This window comes from Cololabis saira, chromosome 12, assembly GCF_033807715.1.
Source record: "Cololabis saira isolate AMF1-May2022 chromosome 12, fColSai1.1, whole genome shotgun sequence".
In the NCBI taxonomy this organism is placed as follows: domain Eukaryota; kingdom Metazoa; phylum Chordata; class Actinopteri; order Beloniformes; family Belonidae; genus Cololabis; species Cololabis saira.
In genome coordinates, this window is record NC_084598.1 from 619,775 (window position 1) to 639,854 (window position 20,080).

The following is a 20,080-nucleotide window of genomic DNA, read 5'->3' on the forward strand; positions in this document are numbered from 1 at the left end:
GGGGGAGCATGTGAATAAAACATCTGTTAATGCTGCCCAGACCGGAACGTGCACCCATGCATGGCATACATCATTGGATGCGTCTCGATCGTGCCTCGATGGGCATTACTTTTCTCAGTCGAAAGTATTACCGTGGCAACGCTAGATGCCAAAAAGCAAAAAAAAAAGGCAAAAATTCGAATGTTTATTGCTCGGCCAGACTTTATCGTAGAGACATCGTTCAAACTTTCAAACACTCGGCCCGATTGGCACTAACAGACCGTACAAGCTCATTATGCCAATTATTACACTTTCTGCAATAATGACCTTTCATTTTTTTCTTTATTTCCGTTTGACTTTGGACGCTTGTTGCTAGGCAACAGATTATCATAGAGACATCCTACAAATGTTCCCCGACTCGGCACGCTGTGGACTTCAACATATTCAAATTTCATGAAGCTGTTATTTAAGGAAATTTTATGTCAAAATCCATGCCAAATGGCCCCATTCATTCGGATGGTTTTTTTTACCACGGTGAAACAAAAACCTATCCATTAATGTAGCCTGAACCGCAACGTGCACCCATGCATGGCATACATCGTTAGATGCGTCTCCATGTTGCCTCGATGGGCATTACTTTTTTCAGTCAAAAGTGTCACCGTGGGGGGCGCTAGACGCCAAAAAGCGCACGCCTTTAATAACTATTGGGAGCACAGGAATGAATGCAATACAACTGTAAACACCTCAAACTGACATAGAACCACCCCGAACACAACCACTACAGCCCCAAACCAAAGCAGCAAGAGGGGTCGAATGGGCCGTAGGGCATGCCCATATCAAAATTTCCAGAAATTTTCTAGTTATTATTATTCTTATTATTTTTCTGACGAAAGGAGGGCCTTTTTGCCCCCCTAAACGTGCCCAAAAAGTCACCAAATTTTGCACCCAAGCCAGGCCTGGCAAAAAATTTGATATTTAATGGTTTGCATTAATGGGCGTGGCAAAATGGCTCAACAGCGCCCCCTTGAAAACTTTGTGCCTCAAGCCCCACGATACGGTTTGACGTACATGCACGAAAATCGGTACACACCTGTATCATGACGTAACTTAAAGAAAAGTCTCTTGGCGTCATGCCCGAAACCGAACAGGATGTCGGCCATTTTGAATTAGTCGTGTCATTTTGGCGAAATTTATGCCATTCCTTCGGCAGTTAATACGGCCCGAACCGTAACGAGCAGCCAGGTGTGTTATACATCAAAATGTGCGTCTCCATCCTCCGACACCACGCATTACTTTTCTCTTTCAAAAGCGTTACCGTGGCGACGCTAGACGCCAAAAAGCGCGCCCACCCTTCATCTGATTGGTTCAGACAGAAAAAACTTTGCGCCTCAAGCCCCATAATACGGTTTGACGTACATGAACGAAAGTCGGTACACACCTGTATCATGTTGCAACTTACAGAAAAGTCTCTTGGCACCATGGTCGAAACCGAACAGGAAGTCGGCCATTTTGAACATTCTGAATGAATCACGTAATTTTGGAGCAATATATGCCATTCCTTCGAGAATTAATACGGCCCGAACCGTATCATGAACCCAGATGTGTTATACATCAAAATGTGCGTCTCTATCCTGCGACTACGCGCATTACTTTTCTCTTTCAAAAGTGTTACCGTGGCGACGCTAGACGCCAACAAGCGTGCCCCCCCTTCATCTGATTGGTCCATATTTGATAGTTCCCCAAAAGGCACCAAATTTGGCATGCAAGCAGGGCCTGGCGATAAATTTGATATTTCATATTTATGCATTAATGGGCGTGGCAAAATGGCTGAACAGCGCCCCCCGGAAAACTTTGTGCCTCAAGCCCCACGATACGGTTTGACGTACATGCACGAAAATCGCTACACACGTGTAGCATGGCACAACTTAAAGAAAAGTCTCTTGGAGCCATGGCCGAAACCGAACAGGAAGTCGGCCATTTTGAATTAATTGTGTAATTTTGGCTAAATTTATGCCATTCCTTCGGCAATTAATACGGCCCGAACCGTAACGTGCACCCAGGAGTGTTATACATCAAAATGTGCGTCTCCATCCTGCGACACCACGCATTACTTTTCTCTTTCAAAAGTGTTACCATGGCGACGCTAGACGCCAAAAGGCGCCCCCCCCCCCCTTCATCTGATTGGTCCATATTTGATAGTCACCAAATTTTGCATGCAAGCCAGGCCTGGTGATACATTTGATATTTCATGGTTTGCATTAATAGGCGTGGCCTAACGGCTCAACAGCGCCCCCTAGAATACTTTTCTCTGCCATAACTTTTGAATGGTTTGACATAGGAAGTCGTGGGTGGTGTCGTTTCTGATATGCTTATGGGGGGCGGTGGCCGTGAGTGCGAGGGCCCGTTCATCGCTGCTTGCAGCTTTAATTATTATTATTATTATTTTTCTGACGAAAGGAGGGCCTTTTTGCCACCCTAAACGCGCCCAAAAAGTCACAAAATTTTGCACGCAAACCAGGCCTGGCGAAAAATTTGATATTTTATGGTTTGCATTAATGGGCGTGGCAAAATGGCTCAACAGCGCCCCCCGGAAAACTTTGTGCCTCAAGCCCCACGATACGGTTTGACCTACATGCACGAAAATCAGTACACACCTGTATCATTGCACAACTTAAAGAAAAGTCTCTTGGAGTCATGCCCGAAACCGAACAGGATGTCGGCCATTTTGAATGAATCGTGTCATTTTGGCGAAATTTATGCCATTCCTTCGGCAGTTAATACGGCCCGAACCGTAACGAGCCCCCATGTGTGTTATACATCAAAATGTGCGTCTCCATCCTCCGACACCACGCATTACTTTTCTCTCTCAAAAGCGTTACCGTGGCGACGCTAGACGCCAAAAAGCGCGCCCACCCATCATCTGATTGGTTCAGACAGAAAAAACTTTGCGCCTCAAGCCCCAGAATACGGTTTGACGTACATGAACGAAAATTGGTACACATCTTTATCATGTCGCTACTTAAAGAAAAGTCTCTTGGCGCCATGGCCTAAACCGAACAGAAAGTCGGCCATTTTGAACATTCTTAATTAATCACGTAATTTTGGAGCAATATATGCCATTCCTTCGAGAATTAATACGGCCCGAACCGTATCGTGAACCCAGATGTGTTATACATCAAAATGTGCATCTCGATCCTGCGACTATGCGCATTACTTTTCTCTTTCAAAAGTGTTACCGTGGCGACGCTAGACGCCAAAAAGCGCGCCCCCCCTTCATCTGATTGGTCCATATTTGATAGTTTCCCAAAAGTCACCAAATTTTGCATGCAAGCCGGACTTGGCGATAAATTTGATATTTCATGGTTTGCATTAATGGGCGTGGCCTAACGGCTCAACAGCGCCCCCTAGAAAACTTTTCTCTGCCATAACTTTTGAATGGTTTGACATAGGAAGTCGTGGGTGGTGTCATCAGGTTCTTTATGGAGTCCTTGACCTTCATTGGCCTGAATTAGCCCCGCCCCTTCTTCTGATTGGTTGTCCCTTTTTTCTGCTATAACTTTTTAATGGTTTGACATAGGAAGTCGTGGGTGGTGTCATGGGACTCTGTAATGAGTTCTTAAGCTTCGTTGGCCTGAATTAGCCCCGCCCCTTCTTCTGATTGGTTGTCCATATTTTCTGACTATAACTTTTGAATGGTTTGACATATTTGAAATATGCTGGTAATGTGTCAGCCAACCACAAAAATCTCTGGAATTTTGGTGGAATCATTTATTTTTTGTCCTTGCCCGGTGCAAATGACATAAATAAAGTGCGTGGTTTGGTTGTGAAAAAATAAAAGTAATGTTACGTGAACAATAAATCAAACGCTCCCTTCCATGCAGTGTGTGTGTCTAGGAAGTAAAGACTGGAACATGCTATTCACAAAAGAACAAATAGTGGGGTTTTACTAATATTTATATCTTACAAATATTTTAAAAATTACGAAAAAACAATTCGGGACTCAGATTACATCGCTATGTTGGTATCTCCTCTATCAGTCAGTCAGAAAATGGCCAAGCTGATTCGTGGCTCAGCCGTAATGTCACTGTCTTTCGTGTGGGAGATTGTGGGATCGATCCCAGCTCAATGCAAAGATTATTGTCAGCAATTTGTGTGTTTTTTTTTACATCAACATGTGCGTCTCCTTCCTGCGACGACGCGCATTACTTTTTTCATTCAAAAGCGTTAACGTGGCAACACTCGACGCCAAAAAGTGCGCCCCCTTCATCTGATTGGTCCATATTTGATAGTTCTCCAAAAGTCACCAAATTTTGCACCAAGCCAGGCCTGGGGATAAATTTGATATTTCATGGTTTGCATGAATGGGCGTGGCCTAATGGCTCAACAGCGCCCCCTAGAATACTTTTTTCTGCTATAACTTTTGAATGGTTTGACATAGAGAGTCGTGGGTGGTGTCATCAGATTCTGTATGGAGTCCTTGACCCTCATTGGCCGGAATTAGCCCCACCCCTTCTTCTGATTGGTTGTCCCTTTTTTCTGCTATAACTTTTGAATGGTTTGACATAGGAAGTCGTGGGTGGTGTCGTTTCTGATATGCTTATGGGGGGCGGTGGCCGTGAGTGCGAGGGCCCGTTCATCGCTGCTTGCAGCTTTAATTATTATTATTATTCTTATTATTTTTCTGACGAAAGGAGGGCCTTTTTGCCCCCCTAAACGTGCCCAAAAAGTCACCAAATTTTGCACCCAAGCCAGGCCTGGTGAAAAATTTGATATTAAATGGTTTGCATTAATGGGCGTGGCAAAATGGCTCAACAGCGCCCCCTTGAAAACTTTGTGCCTCAAGCCCCACGATACGGTTTGACGTACATGCACGAAAATCGGTACACGCCTGTATCATGACGTAACTTAAAGAAAAGTCTCTTGGCGTCATGCCCGAAACCGAACAGGATGTCGGCCATTTTGAATTAGTCGTGTCATTTTGGCGAAATTTATGCCATTCCTTCGGCAGTTAATACGGCCCGAACCGTAACGAGCACCCAGGTGTGTTATACATCAAAATGTGCGTCTCCATCCTCCGACACCACGCATTACTTTTCTCTCTCAAAAGTATTACCGTGGCGACGCTAGACGCCAAAAAGCGCGCCCACCCTTCATCTGATTGGTTCACACAGAAAAAACTTTGCGCCTCAAGCCCCATAATACGGTTTGACGTACATGAACGAAAGTCGGTACACACTTGTATCATGTTGCAACTTACAGAAAAGTCTCTTGGCACCATGGTCGAAACCGAACAGGAAGTCGGCCATTTTGAACATTCTGAATGAATCACGTAATTTTGGAGCAATATATGCCATTCCTTCGAGAATTAATACGGCCCGAACCGTATCATGAACCCAGATGTGTTATACATCAAAATGTGCGTCTCTATCCTGCGACTACGCGCATTACTTTTCTCTTTCAAAAGTGTTACCGTGGCGACGCTAGACGCCAAAAAGCGCGCCACCCTTCATTTGATTGGTCCATATTTGATAGTTCCCCAAAAGTCACCAAATTTTGCATGCAAGCCAGACTTGGCGATAAATGTGATATTTCATGGTTTGCATTAATGGGCGTGGCCTAACGGCTCAACAGCGCCCCCTAGAAAACTTTTCTCTGCCATAACTTTTGAATGGTTTGACATAGAGAGTTGTGGGTGGTGTCATGGGACTCTGTAATGAGTCCTTAAGCTTCGTTGGCCTTAATTAGCCCCGCCCCTTCTTCTGATTGGTTGTCCCGATTTTCTGCTATAACTTTGGAATGGTTTAACATAGAGAGTCGTGGGTGGTGTCATGGGACTCTGTAAAGAGTCCTTGAGCTTCGTTGGCCTTAATTAGCCCCGCCCCTTCTTCTGATTGGTTGTCCATATTTTCTGACTATAACTTTTGAATGGTTTGACATATTTGAAATATGCTGGTAATGTGTCAGCCAACCACAAAAATCTCTGGAATTTTGGTGGAATCATTTATTTTTTGTCCTTGCCCGGTGCAAATGACATAAATAGGGTGCGTGGTTTGGTTGTGAAAAAATAAAAGTAATGTTACGTGAACAATAAATCAAACGCTCCCTTCCATGCAGTGTGTGTGTCTAGGAAGTAAAGACTGGAACATGCTATTCACAAAATACAAATAGTGGGGTTTTACTAATATTTATATCTTACAAATATCTTAAAAATTACGAAAAAACAATTCGGGACTCAGATTATATCGCTATGTTGGTCTCTCCTTAATCAGTCAGTCACAAAACGGCCAAGCTGATTCGTGGCTTAGGGGTAACGTCGCCGTCTTTCGTGTGAGAGATCGCGGGTTCGATCCCAGCACAATGCAAAGTTTATTGTCAGCAATTTGTGTGTTTTTTTTAACATCAAAATGTACGTCTCCATCTTGCGACGACGCGCATTACTTTTCTCATTCAAAAGTGTTAGCGTGGCAACACTCGACGCCAAAAAGCGTGCCCCCCTTCATCTGATTGGTCCATATTTGATAGTTCCCCAAAAGTCACCAAATTTTGCATGCAAGGCAGGCCTGGCGATAAATTGGATATTTCATGGTTTGCATTAATGGGCGTGGCCTAACGGCTCAACAGCGCCCCCTAGAATACTTTTCTCTGCCATAACTTTTGAATGGTTTGACATAGAGAGTTGTGGGTGGTGTCATGGGACTCTGTAATGAGTCCTTAGGCTTCGTTGGCCTTAATTAGCCCCGCCCCTTCTTCTGATTGGTTGTCCCTTTTTTCTGCTATAACATTTTAATTGTTTGACATAGGAAGTCGTGGGTGGTGTCATGGGACTCTGTAATGAGTCCTCAAGCTTCGTTGGCCTTAATTAGCCCCGCCCCTTCTTCTGATTGGTTGTCCCGATTTTCTGCTATAACTTTGGAATGGTTTGACATAGAGAGTCGTGGGTGGTGTCATGGGATTCTTTATGGAGCCCTTGACCTTCATTGGCTTAAATTAGCCCCGCCCCTTCTTCTGATTGGTTGTCCCTTTTTTCTGCTATAACTTTTGAATGGTTTGACATAGGAAGTCGTGGGTGGTGTCATGGGACTCTGTAATGAGTCCTTAAGCTTCGTTGGCCTTAATTAGCCCCGCCCCTTCTTCTGATTGGTTGTCCCTTTTTTCTGCTATAACTTTTCAATGGTTTGACATAGAAAGTCGTGGGTGGTGTCATTTCTGATACTTATGGGGGGCGGTGGCCGTGAGTGCGAGGGCCCGTTCATTGCTGCTTGCAGCTTTAATTATTATTTTTTTTTTTAAAGAAAAAATAATCTGCAAGGAAAAAATAATGTTGTCACATTAATAAAGTGGGAGAGGGAGCGAAACGCTGCCGTCACAACAAATGTGCCGGTGGGAGAGGGGGCGGACACGCTGCCTTCACCACGGCTGTAAGAAAGACCAAAAAAGGTGTTCGTGTTGTTTTTTTCAAAAGAAAAAAATAATCCTTTTCTGTCTTCTTTTTTTTTTTTTTTTTCAAAAGAAAAAAATAATCTGCAAGGAAAAAATAATGTTGTCACATTAATAAAGTGGGAGAAGAAGCGAAACGCTGTCTCCCTGCACAGTTTGTTCAGGTGTCAGGCGCAGCTGACAGCTTACCGTCTGTCAGCTGGGCCAGGGGGGCGGGGCGGGGAGACGCCGCCGCAACCCGACACAATCAAACATCGCGCCGGCCACAGCTCCTCGGAGGACGAAAAAAATCGTTACTCCTACCTGAATGGCACGAAGCTGCACCCGGCCGGCGGTGTTAGGGAGGAAAGACTTTTTGAACACCAAATTCAATTTTTATACAGAAAATAATTACAGTAAATCTGTTACACCATATTTCACAGCCGCTTTGCAATTGTTTGAAGACTCTGCCTCATTTATCACCATCTGTTGGGACTCAGCCGGCTGGGCTTTCCTCCTTTTTCAGTCTTATTTCAATGCAAAAAACACCGCTTTATATTCGGGCCAATACCATATGTCCACACTGCTGACATCCCGCTTGCATTAATTGTTGCTATCTTGCCTGAAACGGCGCTGCCAGTCTCACTCATGGGTATCACTCTCTTCTCATCACCACGCTGACTGCAGCTCAACATCTCCCCCTAGAGTCGCTAATCAGTAACTACAACAACAATGAAGTGGTATCGGTGCGTGGTATCGGAGAATTCTTGCGAGTACGAGTATGAGTATATGAGGGCAGTATCGGCCCCGATACCGATACCAGTATAGGTATCGGAGCATCCCTACTTAACACTAATTCAATTTCTTGGTCACAAATATGTTTAAATGCTTTCACTATGACCAAGAATCCAAACTTACAACCTATACAGTACAAAGTTCTTTACAGAACACATTATACAGGACAAAGGATATTCCAGATGGGTTTTGCGACCACTAATATCTGCTCACAGTGCACAGAGAACACCCCTGATAATTATATCTATGCTTTATGGTTTTGTGCACCTGTGCAGAGGTTCTGGATGGAGATATGTGAGGATTTATCCACATGTGATTTACACTGATTTACATCTAGACTTTTTTCTGTTTCAGGATTGTGCTCATTTGTGCAAAGAGGTCTCTGTGTGCTGCCTTCTCTGTTCTACCATACGGCGAGAGCTTCTACCTCAGGTAACCAACATGCACATAAACACACCTGATCATGCAGGATCAGTAAGATAAATCAACTGAATTAATATTGTGAACAGATGGATAGCAGACAGTAGAATAAAGAAAAACTAACAGAATGAAAGGAAAGTGTGAGAATAAAATGAAGCTTAAAAGAGGAGAAAGAAGAGGAGGAGGTGTTTGGAAGAAGGTGGACAAGAAGGAAAGAAGGTTTTAGATCATTTTCTCGTGTCTCATAACTTAACCTTTGGTTTTGCTGATAGCAGATACAAACACCACAACATCGTCACATAGCCTTTTTTTTCTTGAATAAATACACACAACACATACACACACACAAACATACAGTACATGCATGCACGCATGCACACACACAAGTTAAGCGTAACAAATGCTTAACTATTATGCAAACTTATCCTTATCCCTTTTTTCTGTCTTCACACACAAATACACACTCAGTCTTAAAGATAGAAATCTATAGGGGCTAAACAAACACAAATATGCACATAGTATGTGCACATTTGTGTGTGTTTAGCCCCGTATGCTGGGGTCTCAAATTGAAAACTTTCCATGTTCAGATGAGTAGTTATGAGGACTTTTTAGACAGAAAATCTCATAATCCATCCATCCATCCAATTTCTTCCTTTTATCCGTTCCCGGGTCGCGGGGGCAGCAGCCTCAACAGAGATGCCCAGACTTCCTTCACCCCAGACACTTCCTCCAGCTCTTCCTCCAGCTCTTCCTCCAGCTCTTCCTCCAGTTCTTCCTCCAGCTCTTCCTCCAGCTCTTCCTCCAGCTCTTCCTCCAGTTCTTCCTCCAGTTCTTCCTCCAGCTCTTCCTCCAGCTCTTCCTCCAGCTCCTCCTCCATTTCTTCCTCCAGCTCTTCTTCCAGCTCTTCCTCCAGCTCTTCCTCCATCTCTTCCTCCAGCTCTTCCTCCAGCTCTTCCTCCAGCTCCTCCTCCTCCAGCTCCTCTTCCTCCAGCTCTTCCTACAGCTCTTCCTACAGCTCTTCCTTACAGCTCTTCCTCCAGCTCTTCCTCCAGCTCTTCATCCAGCTCTTCCTCCAGCTCTTCCTACGGCTCTTCCTACAGCTCTTCCTCCAGCTCTTCCTCCATCTCTTCCTCCAGCTCTTCCCCCAGCTCTTCCTCCAGCTCTTCCTCCAGCTTCTCCTCCTCCAGCTCTTCCTCCAGCTCTTCCTCCTCCAGCTCCTCCTCCTCCAGCTCTTCCTCCAGCTCTTCCTCCTCCAGCTCCTCCTCCTCCAGCTCTTCCTACAGCTCTTCCTATCTTCCTGTCGGGGCGGCAGTAGCTCAGGTGGTTGAGTGGGTCGTCCAATGATCGGAAGGTTGGCGGTTCGAATCCCGCTCCGTCCCAGTTGCTGTCTTGGTGTCCTTGGGCAAGACACCTTACCCACCTTGCCCGTGTGAATGTGTTTGAATGTGTATCAATGTTGGTGGTGGTTGGAGGGGCCGTTTGGCGCGGATTTGTGGCTACAAATGTAGCTACCACCACCGGAGAGAATGTGTGTGAATGAATAATGGTCTAAGGGCCTGATTTACTAAGATCCTAAATAAAGAGTACTAAATTGCGTGTGCACTGAAAAAGTTTGCACGTGCTGTTGTTGTGTATTTTGCGGGTGATCAACTAAGAATGCTTGCGCAATTGATAACAGGTGCAAACCGCAGTATTTAAATGAGGTGTTGCGTGTCTTACGGTTTGCGAGCGCAAAATGAAATTTGACGAGTTGGAGTTAGAGATATTAGTGGAAGAGGCAAATTGTTGTGCCGTATTCAGCACCCCTGCCGTGAAAAGCACCCCCTCGTATATTCAATGATAAGTAGACCAAGAAAAAAAACAACACACTGACACTTCAATATATTTATATATACACACTCACACAAACACAGACTTAGGAGTTTATATTATATATATTTACAAATATTATGGAAGACAACACAGTAAGCAGGCTATTAATTAATGACATCAATAACCATTTACCCGATTTTTGTTATCTGTGACTGTGATTGTGGGAAAGTATGACTATTGTGGAATCCATGAGCGCATTTAAACATGAATCATTAACACAAAACTGGACGCTAAACAGAACGTGACACGGAATGAGAATATAATTTTTGTCAGACGAGGGGGTGCTTTTCACGGCAGGGGTGCTGAATACGGCACAACACCGGGGTATGACAACTGCAGAACAAGTATAGGCGCACAATAAGAAACACTTTTTTCTCCATGAAAACACGTGATTTATTTATTATCACAAATAAAAAAATGAATGTGCCTCCTGTGGCAACCTTTTGCTGAATAATACTCGATTTAACATTCAAATAAAATATTTCTCCTTTTGCATGTGGAGAATCCTCACCACAAGTTGAGCCATCCCCACCCCAGTCCTCAAATCAGCCCTTAACTCATTCAACAGCTCCAAGATGGAATCGCTAGATAGTCGATATGTTTCAACTATCTGGTTTTCATTCATTCCAATCAAATTTACACGAGTCCGAAAGACTCTCTCTCTGCTATTCTTTGATTTTGGCGATGTTGCCTTCTTGCCACAATAACAGCAGCCATCGGTGCGTAATGCTGGGCAGATTAGCATCTTCCTTTCGAACGTATTAAATACAGACGCAATCACAATCCCCGCAATTACTTTCTGGCTTGGTAAATCTCATTGCGTGTGGTAAATAAACTTATTTGCATTTTCCCCTCCCAGTATTTAGCGCTTTCTGGCGGGTACGCCCCATATTGATTATTCATCAGGGCAAAAGTACTAAATGAATAGCGTGTGCTATTTTGCTCATTTGAGAGGTGCAGTCCTCTTTGCACGCTGTTAGTAGATCAGCTTGCACATTGGTTTGCGGGTGATGTCAAGTTTGTACACGTTTTTACGCACGCAAACCTTTAGTAAATCAGGCCATAAGTGTAGCACTTTGAGATTCATTGAATGGAAAGTGTATTACAAGTTAAATTATTATTATTCCTACAGCTCTTCCTTCAGCTCTTCCTCCAGCTCTTCCTCCAGCTCTTCCTCCATCTCTTCCTCCAACTCTTCCTCCATCTCTTCCTCCAGCTCTTCCTCTAGCTCTTCCATCCAGCAAAAATGTTAGTTTGCTGGAGGAAATAAATTAATTCCTGATAAAATAAAATAAAATAAAGATAAAAAGTATAAAGATAAAAGTTTGTTGCCTCGGCGTCGTCACTGCTCATTTGCATAAAGTTGAGATTTTTCAACTTCAAATTGACGCTCTGCTCCTGCTGCTCCCGACGCCTCCGATGGCTTCGACGTCTCTCACAGAGACCTGCCTAACCTGCCGAAGGGACTAAAGATGAAAATTAGCCGTTGGCTATAATCTTGCATATTTACATGTATATGTTCATTAATATGTATTGTCCCTGTTATAAATAAAATAAACTCAAACTCAAACTCACAGCGCACTTTCATAGAAAATGAATGGCAGCCGGACGCCTGTGACGCCCGTGATGCTTTCAGTGTGAATCCAGGGTAAAGGAGCGTCCAGCCACCCTGCGGAGGAAACTCATCTCGGCCCCTTGTATCCGCCATCTAATATTTTCAGTCACTACCCAGAGTTCATGACCAGAGGTGAGGGTAGGTACGTAGATTGACCGATAAATTGAGAGGTTCGCCTTTCGACTCTGCTCAATACGTTTGTAAATATTTGTTTGAAGTGTGTTGTAAGATGAATATCTGTTTACTGCAGCTCTTACGGTGTGAAGGAACTTAATAAAATCCTGAACATCAGTTGAAGACTCCAACGTTTCTTTCTGAGGACACTACACTGCCTCCTAGTCTTATAAATGTAAACACTGTACAGCTGGACAAATTGAAGTGCATGAACAATAGTGTGGCGACAACCATGTAAATCCATTACGTGTGTTGTAATAAAATATCGATATTTGCCGTCAGTTTATCAATTATTTATTGCGACAGAGAGCGCAACAATATATTGCAATATTGATTGTTTTCCCCACCACTAATATCCAGCTTCTTTGCTCTTTCCAGCCCATTTAGTTTCACTTAATAGTTAAATTATTGTTTAACTGTCATCAATTCCAGGTTAGTTGCACACTGTCTACAGTTAAACTCAAGTAAAACTGAGACTATTATTTTTTGATCCAACAGTTGCATCTCAACCATAAAGTTTGGGTCTGTTGCATTCGTAAAATCTGGTTTGTGTAACCTCGGTGTCGTCCTGGACAGTTCTGTTCTTAGATGCTCATGTTCAGCAGTTGACTTGCTCAGCTTTTTTGTATCTAAGAAACATTGCAAAATTAAGACAACTTAAGGGCATTGAGGATGAAACTTAAGACTCTTGTGGTCGGTCTCTGGGATCATCTGAGCTGAGACTGATGCTATGCCTTGTTCGCAAAATAGCACAAAATAGGAGATATTATTTTAGAATATGTTTGTCTGATGAAGTTATTGCTAAATTTAGGGAGGCCATTGCTCATCTTACGACAGTGGAAAATAGTGAAGTAGTCGAGACCAGTGACCTGGGTTCTACCTCTGATGTTGATTTCCTTGCTAGTAACACTGCTGATTTGTTGCACTCAGCTTTAGATTAAGTTGCTCCTTTGAAAAGGAGGGTTTCTAGCCGCAGGAGCTTAACTCCCTGGTATAATTCAGATATCCGCATGTTGAAACAAAACGTGCGTAAAATGGAAAGGAAGTGGTACCCTTGTAAGTCTGTAGACTCCTATCGTGAATGGAAATATATTCTAATAGTATTTAGAAAAGCCATTCGTAAAGCCAGAGCAGCTTATTATTCATCGTTGATAGAGGATAACAAAAGTAACCCACTTTTTCTGTTCAGCACTGTAGCCAGGCTGACAAAGATCTACAACTCTGTTGAGCCGTGCATTCTTGCAGCTCTCAGTAGTGAAAGCTTCTTTAACAGTAAAATCCTCAAAATTAGAGAAGATATCAATCAGGCCCACCCGGTAGCAGTTGTGGGCGTTTCTTCAGCTTTAGCAACTTCCCTAGGCTCTGACTTGACTCTAGACTGTTTTGATCCTATAGACCTCCCTGAGCTGACCTCAATCGTCAATAGAGCTAAGTCAACCACATGTATGTCAGACCCCATCCCGACTCCACTATTCAAAAATGATTTTTCTCTTATTGGTGCGACAATACTGGACTAGATCAACTTATCCCTAAACTTAGGATATGTACCACAAGTTTTCAAAGTTGCAGTAATTAAACCTTTACTTAAAAAACCTTCTCACACAGACATATACATACACACACACACACACACACACACACGTAGACATACACATTGGCTTGTTCACCTGCATGCTTGCTCTGTAGTTTTGGGGTTAGTTAGCGGTAGCTTAGCTTAGACTGTGATCAGATCTCGAGATTTGGGTCGATCGCTGCTCGTGTTTTGGTCTGCTCCGTGTCGGTTTCGTGTTTCGTTTGTGGTTTTTGTTGCAGATTTCCAGTGCTTGCCGTGTGCTTCCGTGTGCTCTTGCTTCCTAGGTTAGCAGTGGACCCCAAAGCCACTGATTTGTATGTGTGTATGCGTATGTATGCGTATATATATTAAATGTCGTAACAATGCACATATATATGCCTTAGGTTTTTACCAGCATGGTATTAACCATTAATATGTGTGCAGACAAGGTAAAAAAAACAAAACCTTCTCTTGACCTAGATATCTCAGCGGCTTCAAATGCAGTCCACTGAATAGGAATTTATCATGTGTAATCAGAGCCTTGAATGCTGTGAGTAGATGGGATACTGTCTACCCGGGTGATTTTTGTCATTATTCTTTGGGTTTATAATGGCTTTCTCTATGTATTTTAAACCAGCTACTGCTATTGAAAACGAAACTTAGGCTCAGTAGATGTTTTGTCACCATTCTACGCTCAACTACACATTTCAGAGTCATCATACCTCACCTACCCTAACCCTCAAGAAGAGAAAGCCAATATCAACCCAAAGAATAATGACAAAAATCTACCGGGTAGACAGTATCCCATCTACTCACACAATTCAAGGCTCTGATTATACATGATAAATTCCTATTCAGTGGACTGATAGCATTTGAAACAGGTGGACATCTTAGCTAATTATAGACCACTTTCCAATCTTCCATTTGTAGGCTATGTAAAATTCTGGAAAAAGTAGTTGCAAGCCAGTTATGTGACTATTTGTATAGAAATTATCTGTTTTAAGTTTTTCAGTCAGGGTTCAGAATGCATCATAGCACAGACAGCACTGGTTCCAGTCACGAATGACCTTCTTATGGCCTCAGATAAGGGATTAGTGTCCATACTGGTTCTACTGGACCTCAGATAAGGGATTAGTGTCCATACTGGTTCTACTGGACCTCAGATAAGGGATTAGTGTCCATACTGGTTCTACTGGACCTCAGATAAGGGATTAGTGTCCATACTGGTTCTACTGGACCTCAGATAAGGGATTAGTGTCCATACTGGTTCTACTGGACCTCAGTGCTGCTTTTGACACTGTATATCAGCATTTTACTGCACAGGTTAGAGCATGTTGTTGGGATTAAAGGGACAGCTCTACGTTGGTTTAAATCATATCTATCTGACAGATTCCAGTTTGTTCATGTACATGAGTTTTCTTCAGAACAGTCAAGGGTCTGTTATGGTGTTCCGCAGGGTTCAGTGCTAGGGCCAATCTTGTTTAGTTTATACATGCAGCCATTGGGAAGTATAATCCAGAATCACGGCATACACTTTCATTGCTATGCTGATGATACGCAGCTCTTTTTGTCTATGAAGCCGGATGAAACAGAACCTTTACCTAAACTTCAGGCATGTCTTAGTGACATCAAGGACTGGATGTTCGGAAATTTTTTGCTTCTAAATTCAAATTAAAACCCTTGCATCTATTTATTTTCTAAAAATGAATTATTGTGTTGTATTGTTGTGCTGAGGCTTTGACGTTGCTGTGATGCTAAATTGTTTTGAAACACTTCATCTTCTGTTCAGACTGTGGTTGTTCTTGTTTTAGTGGTTGCAGTCTTCTGATTGGGATTTATCATGTTTTCAATTTTTGATCTGAGCTCTTCATATTTGACACCTGCTACATCGAAGGCCATAACTTGAGTCCATGTGGATGTTGTTTAGGAGGAAATGAGAGATCATTGCACTTGCAGGAAAATGCAGTATGACTGCACCTTTTCAGGAGAATGCTCAATATGTGTTTGACTTATTATATTGTGATCCTTCGAGGTATATTCTTTTCAGAGGCCTGAAATGCTTCTCTCTGTCTAGTGACCCCACGTTAAACCAACCAAGGAGAAGGCACTCCTCTGGAAACATCTCCACCACCCTAGAGATGCTGCCTGGGCTTGAGGGATTCCACTTGGATACATACGGCAGGGTGCGGGCCTCCAGCTTTTCACACATATTACTTTTGAGTGTTTCTGTGTTCAGATGCTATAACTGTATCTCCTCCTGCCACCTCTCTCTCTGTCAGTCGGTGTCATATGCCCAGTTTCTGTACCCCACCAACGCTTTGGTGAGGCAAAGGCCGACATCAACCATTGACTTAATGCTACAGATTCCTGTGTCAAGGAGCACACACAGCATGCCAGGCAGGGGCTGCCCCTCCAGCCGCCTGAACAGCACTGTGGGACTGGACCTCGGTAACACACACAAACACACACACACAGACCCAAGCTGGACTTCAGCCAGCTTCCAGCTTCCAAATCAAGTGTTATTTCTTCAGGATTTTGCACGGTGGCTTAGTGGTTAGCACTGTTGCCTCACAGCAAGAAGGTGCCCGGCTCCACTCCCAGGCCCAGCAGGGTCTTTCTGTGTGGAGTTTGCATGTTCTCCCCGTGCTTGCGTGGGTTTCCTCCGGGTACTCCGGTTTCATCCCACAGTCCAAAAACATGCATATTAGGTTAATTGGTGATTCTAAATTGCCCGTAGGTGTGAGTGTGAGTGTGTCTGGTTGTTTGTCTATATATGTGGCCCTTCGATGGACTGGCGACCTGTCTACTGGCATTTTTCTACCATGCAAGGGGAAATCAAGTGTTTTTGTAATATCAGTAATTGAAGGCATACGGTGCATCCGAAATGCCATACTAAATAGTATATACTGTACTCAAAAAGTATACTTAGGTTCGGCACACTTCTGAGTAAATATCAGTAGTATGCATTCATTTGGACGCACTACTCAGAGCCACACGGCACTTCCTGCCATTGGGAGGGGGAATTGTTACCATGGTAACAACTCCTGTCACAGCAGCAGTAGCAGTTGTTACCATGGTAACAACTCCTGTCACAGCAGCAGCACCGCTCTGCTCTTTCCCCTTTATCGTGGAAGAAACAAGATGACATTATATAATATTATTATATGCAAATATTATAATATTAATATTATATAATAATATTATTATACTTAATATTATACTTATGACATATACGTATCTGCGCAGCACTTAGCAACCAAACACCGCTGCATTGCATTGTGGGAAGTTTCTGTCCATCAATCTATACGACTACATTTCTCCGGAATGAGTATGGATAGTACATACTATTGTGTACGTACTAATGTTTCAGACGCACTAAAAAATCTCACATACTGTTTTTGCTACTCATTAGGGTGGAAGTATGGGATTTCGGACGCAGCCATACTGTAGTTGCATGGCAGTTGTTATTCAACTACAAGTACAATAAGTACAATAAATTAGAAAAAGACGCATCAGCTCCTGCTCCGGTGATGGTCCCGTACCCCCTCAACCAGTGCCAAGCACGTGCCAGTGCCGAGGACCCGGGTTCCCCCGCAGCCAGTGTCGAGGACCCGGGTTCCCCCGCAGCCAGTGCCGAGGACCCGGGTTCCCCCGCAGCCAGCGCCAAGGACCCGGGTTCCCCCGCAGCACGTGCCGAGAACCCGGGTTACCCGCAGCACGTGCCGAGAACCCGGGTTCCCCCGCAGCCAGCGCCGATGACCCGGGTTCCCCCGCAGCACATGCCGAGAACCCGGGTTCCCCCGCAGCCAGCGCCTCGGACCCGGGCTCCCCCGCAGCCAGCTCCAAGGACCCGGGTTTCCCCGCAGCCAGCGCCGAGGACCCGAGTTCCCCCGCAGCCAGCGCAGAGGACCCGGGTTCCCCCGCAGCCAGTGCCGAGGACCCGGGTTCCCCGCAGCCAGTGCCGAGGACCCGGGTTCCCTCCAAGGAACCGGGTTCCCCCGCAGCCAGCGCAGAGGACCCGGACTCCCCCTCTGGCACCTCCAAGGAATCGGGTTTCTCCACAGCCAGCGCCGAGGACCCGGGTTCCTCCGCAGCCAGCGCCGAGGACCCGGGCTCCCCCTCTGGCACCTCCAAGGACCCGGGTTCCCCCGCAGCCAACGCCAAGGACCTGGGCTCCCCCTCTGGCACCTCCAAGGAATCGGGTTTCTCCACAGCCAGCGCCGAGGACCCGGGTTCCTCCTCAGCCAGCGCCGAGGACCCGGGCTCCCCCTCTGGCACCTCCAAGGACCCGGGTTCCCCCGCAGCCAACGCCAAGGACCCGGGCTCCCCCTCTGGCACCTCCAAGGACCCGGGTTCCTCCACAGCAAACGCCGAGGACCCGGCGTCCCCCGCAGCCAGCGCCAAGGACCCGGGTTCCCCCGCAGCCAGTGCCGAGGACCCGGGTTCCCCGCAGCCAGCGCCGAGGACCCGGGTTCCCCCACAGCCAGCGCCGAGGACCCGGGTTCCCCCGCAGCCAGTGCCGAGGACCCGGGTTCCTCCGCAGCCAGCGCCAAGGACCCGGGTTCCCCCGCAGCCAGTGCCAAGGACCCGGGTTCCCCCACAGCCAGTGCCGAGGACCCGGGTTCCCCGCAGCCAGTGCCGAGGACCCGGGTTCCCTCCAAGGACCCGGGTTCCCCCGCAGCCAGCGCAGAGGACCCGGACTCCCCCTCTGGCACCTCCAAGGAATCGGGTTTCTCCACAGCCAGTGCCAAGGACCCGGGTTCCCCCGCAGCCAGTGCCGAGGACCCGGGTTCCCCGCAGCCAGTGCCGAGGACCCGGGTTCCCTCCAAGGACCCGGGTTCCCCCGCAGCCAGCGCAGAGGACCCGGACTCCCCCTCTGGCACCTCCAAGGAATCGGGTTTCTCCACAGCCAGCGCCGAGGACCCGGGTTCCTCCGCAGCCAGCGCCGAGGACCCGGGCTCCCCCTCTGGCACCTCCAAGGACCCGGGTTCCCCCGCAGCCAACGCCAAGGACCCGGGCTCCCCCTCTGGCACCTCCAAGGAATCGGGTTTCTCCACAGCCAGCGCCGAGGACCCGGGTTCCTCCTCAGCCAGCGCCGAGGACCCGGGCTCCCCCTCTGGCACCTCCAAGGACCCGGGTTCCCCCGCAGCCAACGCCAAGGACCCGGGCTCCCCCTCTGGCACCTCCAAGGACCCGGGTTCCTCCACAGCAAACGCCGAGGACCCGGGCTCCCCCGCAGCCAGCTCCAAGGACCCGGGTTTCCCCGCAGCCAGCGCCGAGGACCCGAGTTCCCCCGCAGCCAGCGCAGAGGACCCGGGTTCCCCCGCAGCCAGTGCCGAGGACCCGGGTTCCCCGCAGCCAGTGCCGAGGACCCGGGTTCCCTCCAAGGACCCGGGTTCCCCCGCAGCCAGCGCAGAGGACCCGGACTCCCCCTCTGGCACCTCCAAGGAATCGGGTTTTTCTCCACAGCCAGCGCCGAGGACCCGGGTTCCTCCGCAGCCAGCGCCGAGGACCCGGGCTCCCCCTCTGGCCCCTCCAAGGACCCGGGTTCCCCCGCAGCCAACGCCAAGGACCCGGGCTCCCCCTCTGGCACCTCCAAGGAATCGGGTTTCTCCACAGCCAGCGCCGAGGACCCGGGTTCCTCCTCAGCCAGCGCCGAGGACCCGGGCTCCCCCTCTGGCACCTCCAAGGACCCGGGTTCCCCCGCAGCCAACGCCAAGGACCCGGGCTCCCCCTCTGGCACCTCCAAGGACCCGGGTTCCTCCACAGCAAACGCCGAGGACCCGGGCTCCCCCGCAGCCAGCTCCAAGGACCCGGGTTTCCCCGCAGCCAGCGCCGAGGACCCGAGTTCCCCCGCAGCCAGCGCAGAGGACCCGGGTTCCCCCACAGCCAGTGCCGAGGACCCGGGTTCCCCGCAGCCAGTGCCGAGGACCCGGGTTCCCTCCAAGGACCCGGGTTCCCCCGCAGCCAGCGCAGAGGACCCGGACTCCCCCTCTGGCACCTCCAAGGAATCGGGTTTCTCCACAGCCAGCGCCGAGGACCCGGGTTCCTCCGCAGCCAGCGCCGAGGACCCGGGCTCCCCCTCTGGCACCTCCAAGGACCCGGGTTCCCCCGCAGCCAACGCCAAGGACCCGGGCTCCCCCTCTGGCACCTCCAAGGAATCGGGTTTCTCCACAGCCAGCGCCGAGGACCCGGGTTCCTCCTCAGCCAGCGCCGAGGACCCGGGCTCCCCCTCTGGCACCTCCAAGGACCCGGGT

General features: G+C 47.3%; 1 protein-coding gene across 1 annotated transcript in view; it reads left to right on the plus strand.

Annotated features, from left to right (window-relative positions):
• The window catches only part of cables2b (Cdk5 and Abl enzyme substrate 2b), a 260,020-nt gene that overhangs the window by 165,107 nt on the left and 74,833 nt on the right, over positions 1 to 20,080 (plus strand). Inside the window, 3 exon segments of the mRNA XM_061735119.1 lie at positions 8,545 to 8,622; positions 15,898 to 16,006; positions 16,103 to 16,271. Coding sequence (XP_061591103.1) covers positions 8,545 to 8,622; positions 15,898 to 16,006; positions 16,103 to 16,271 — 356 coding nt within the window.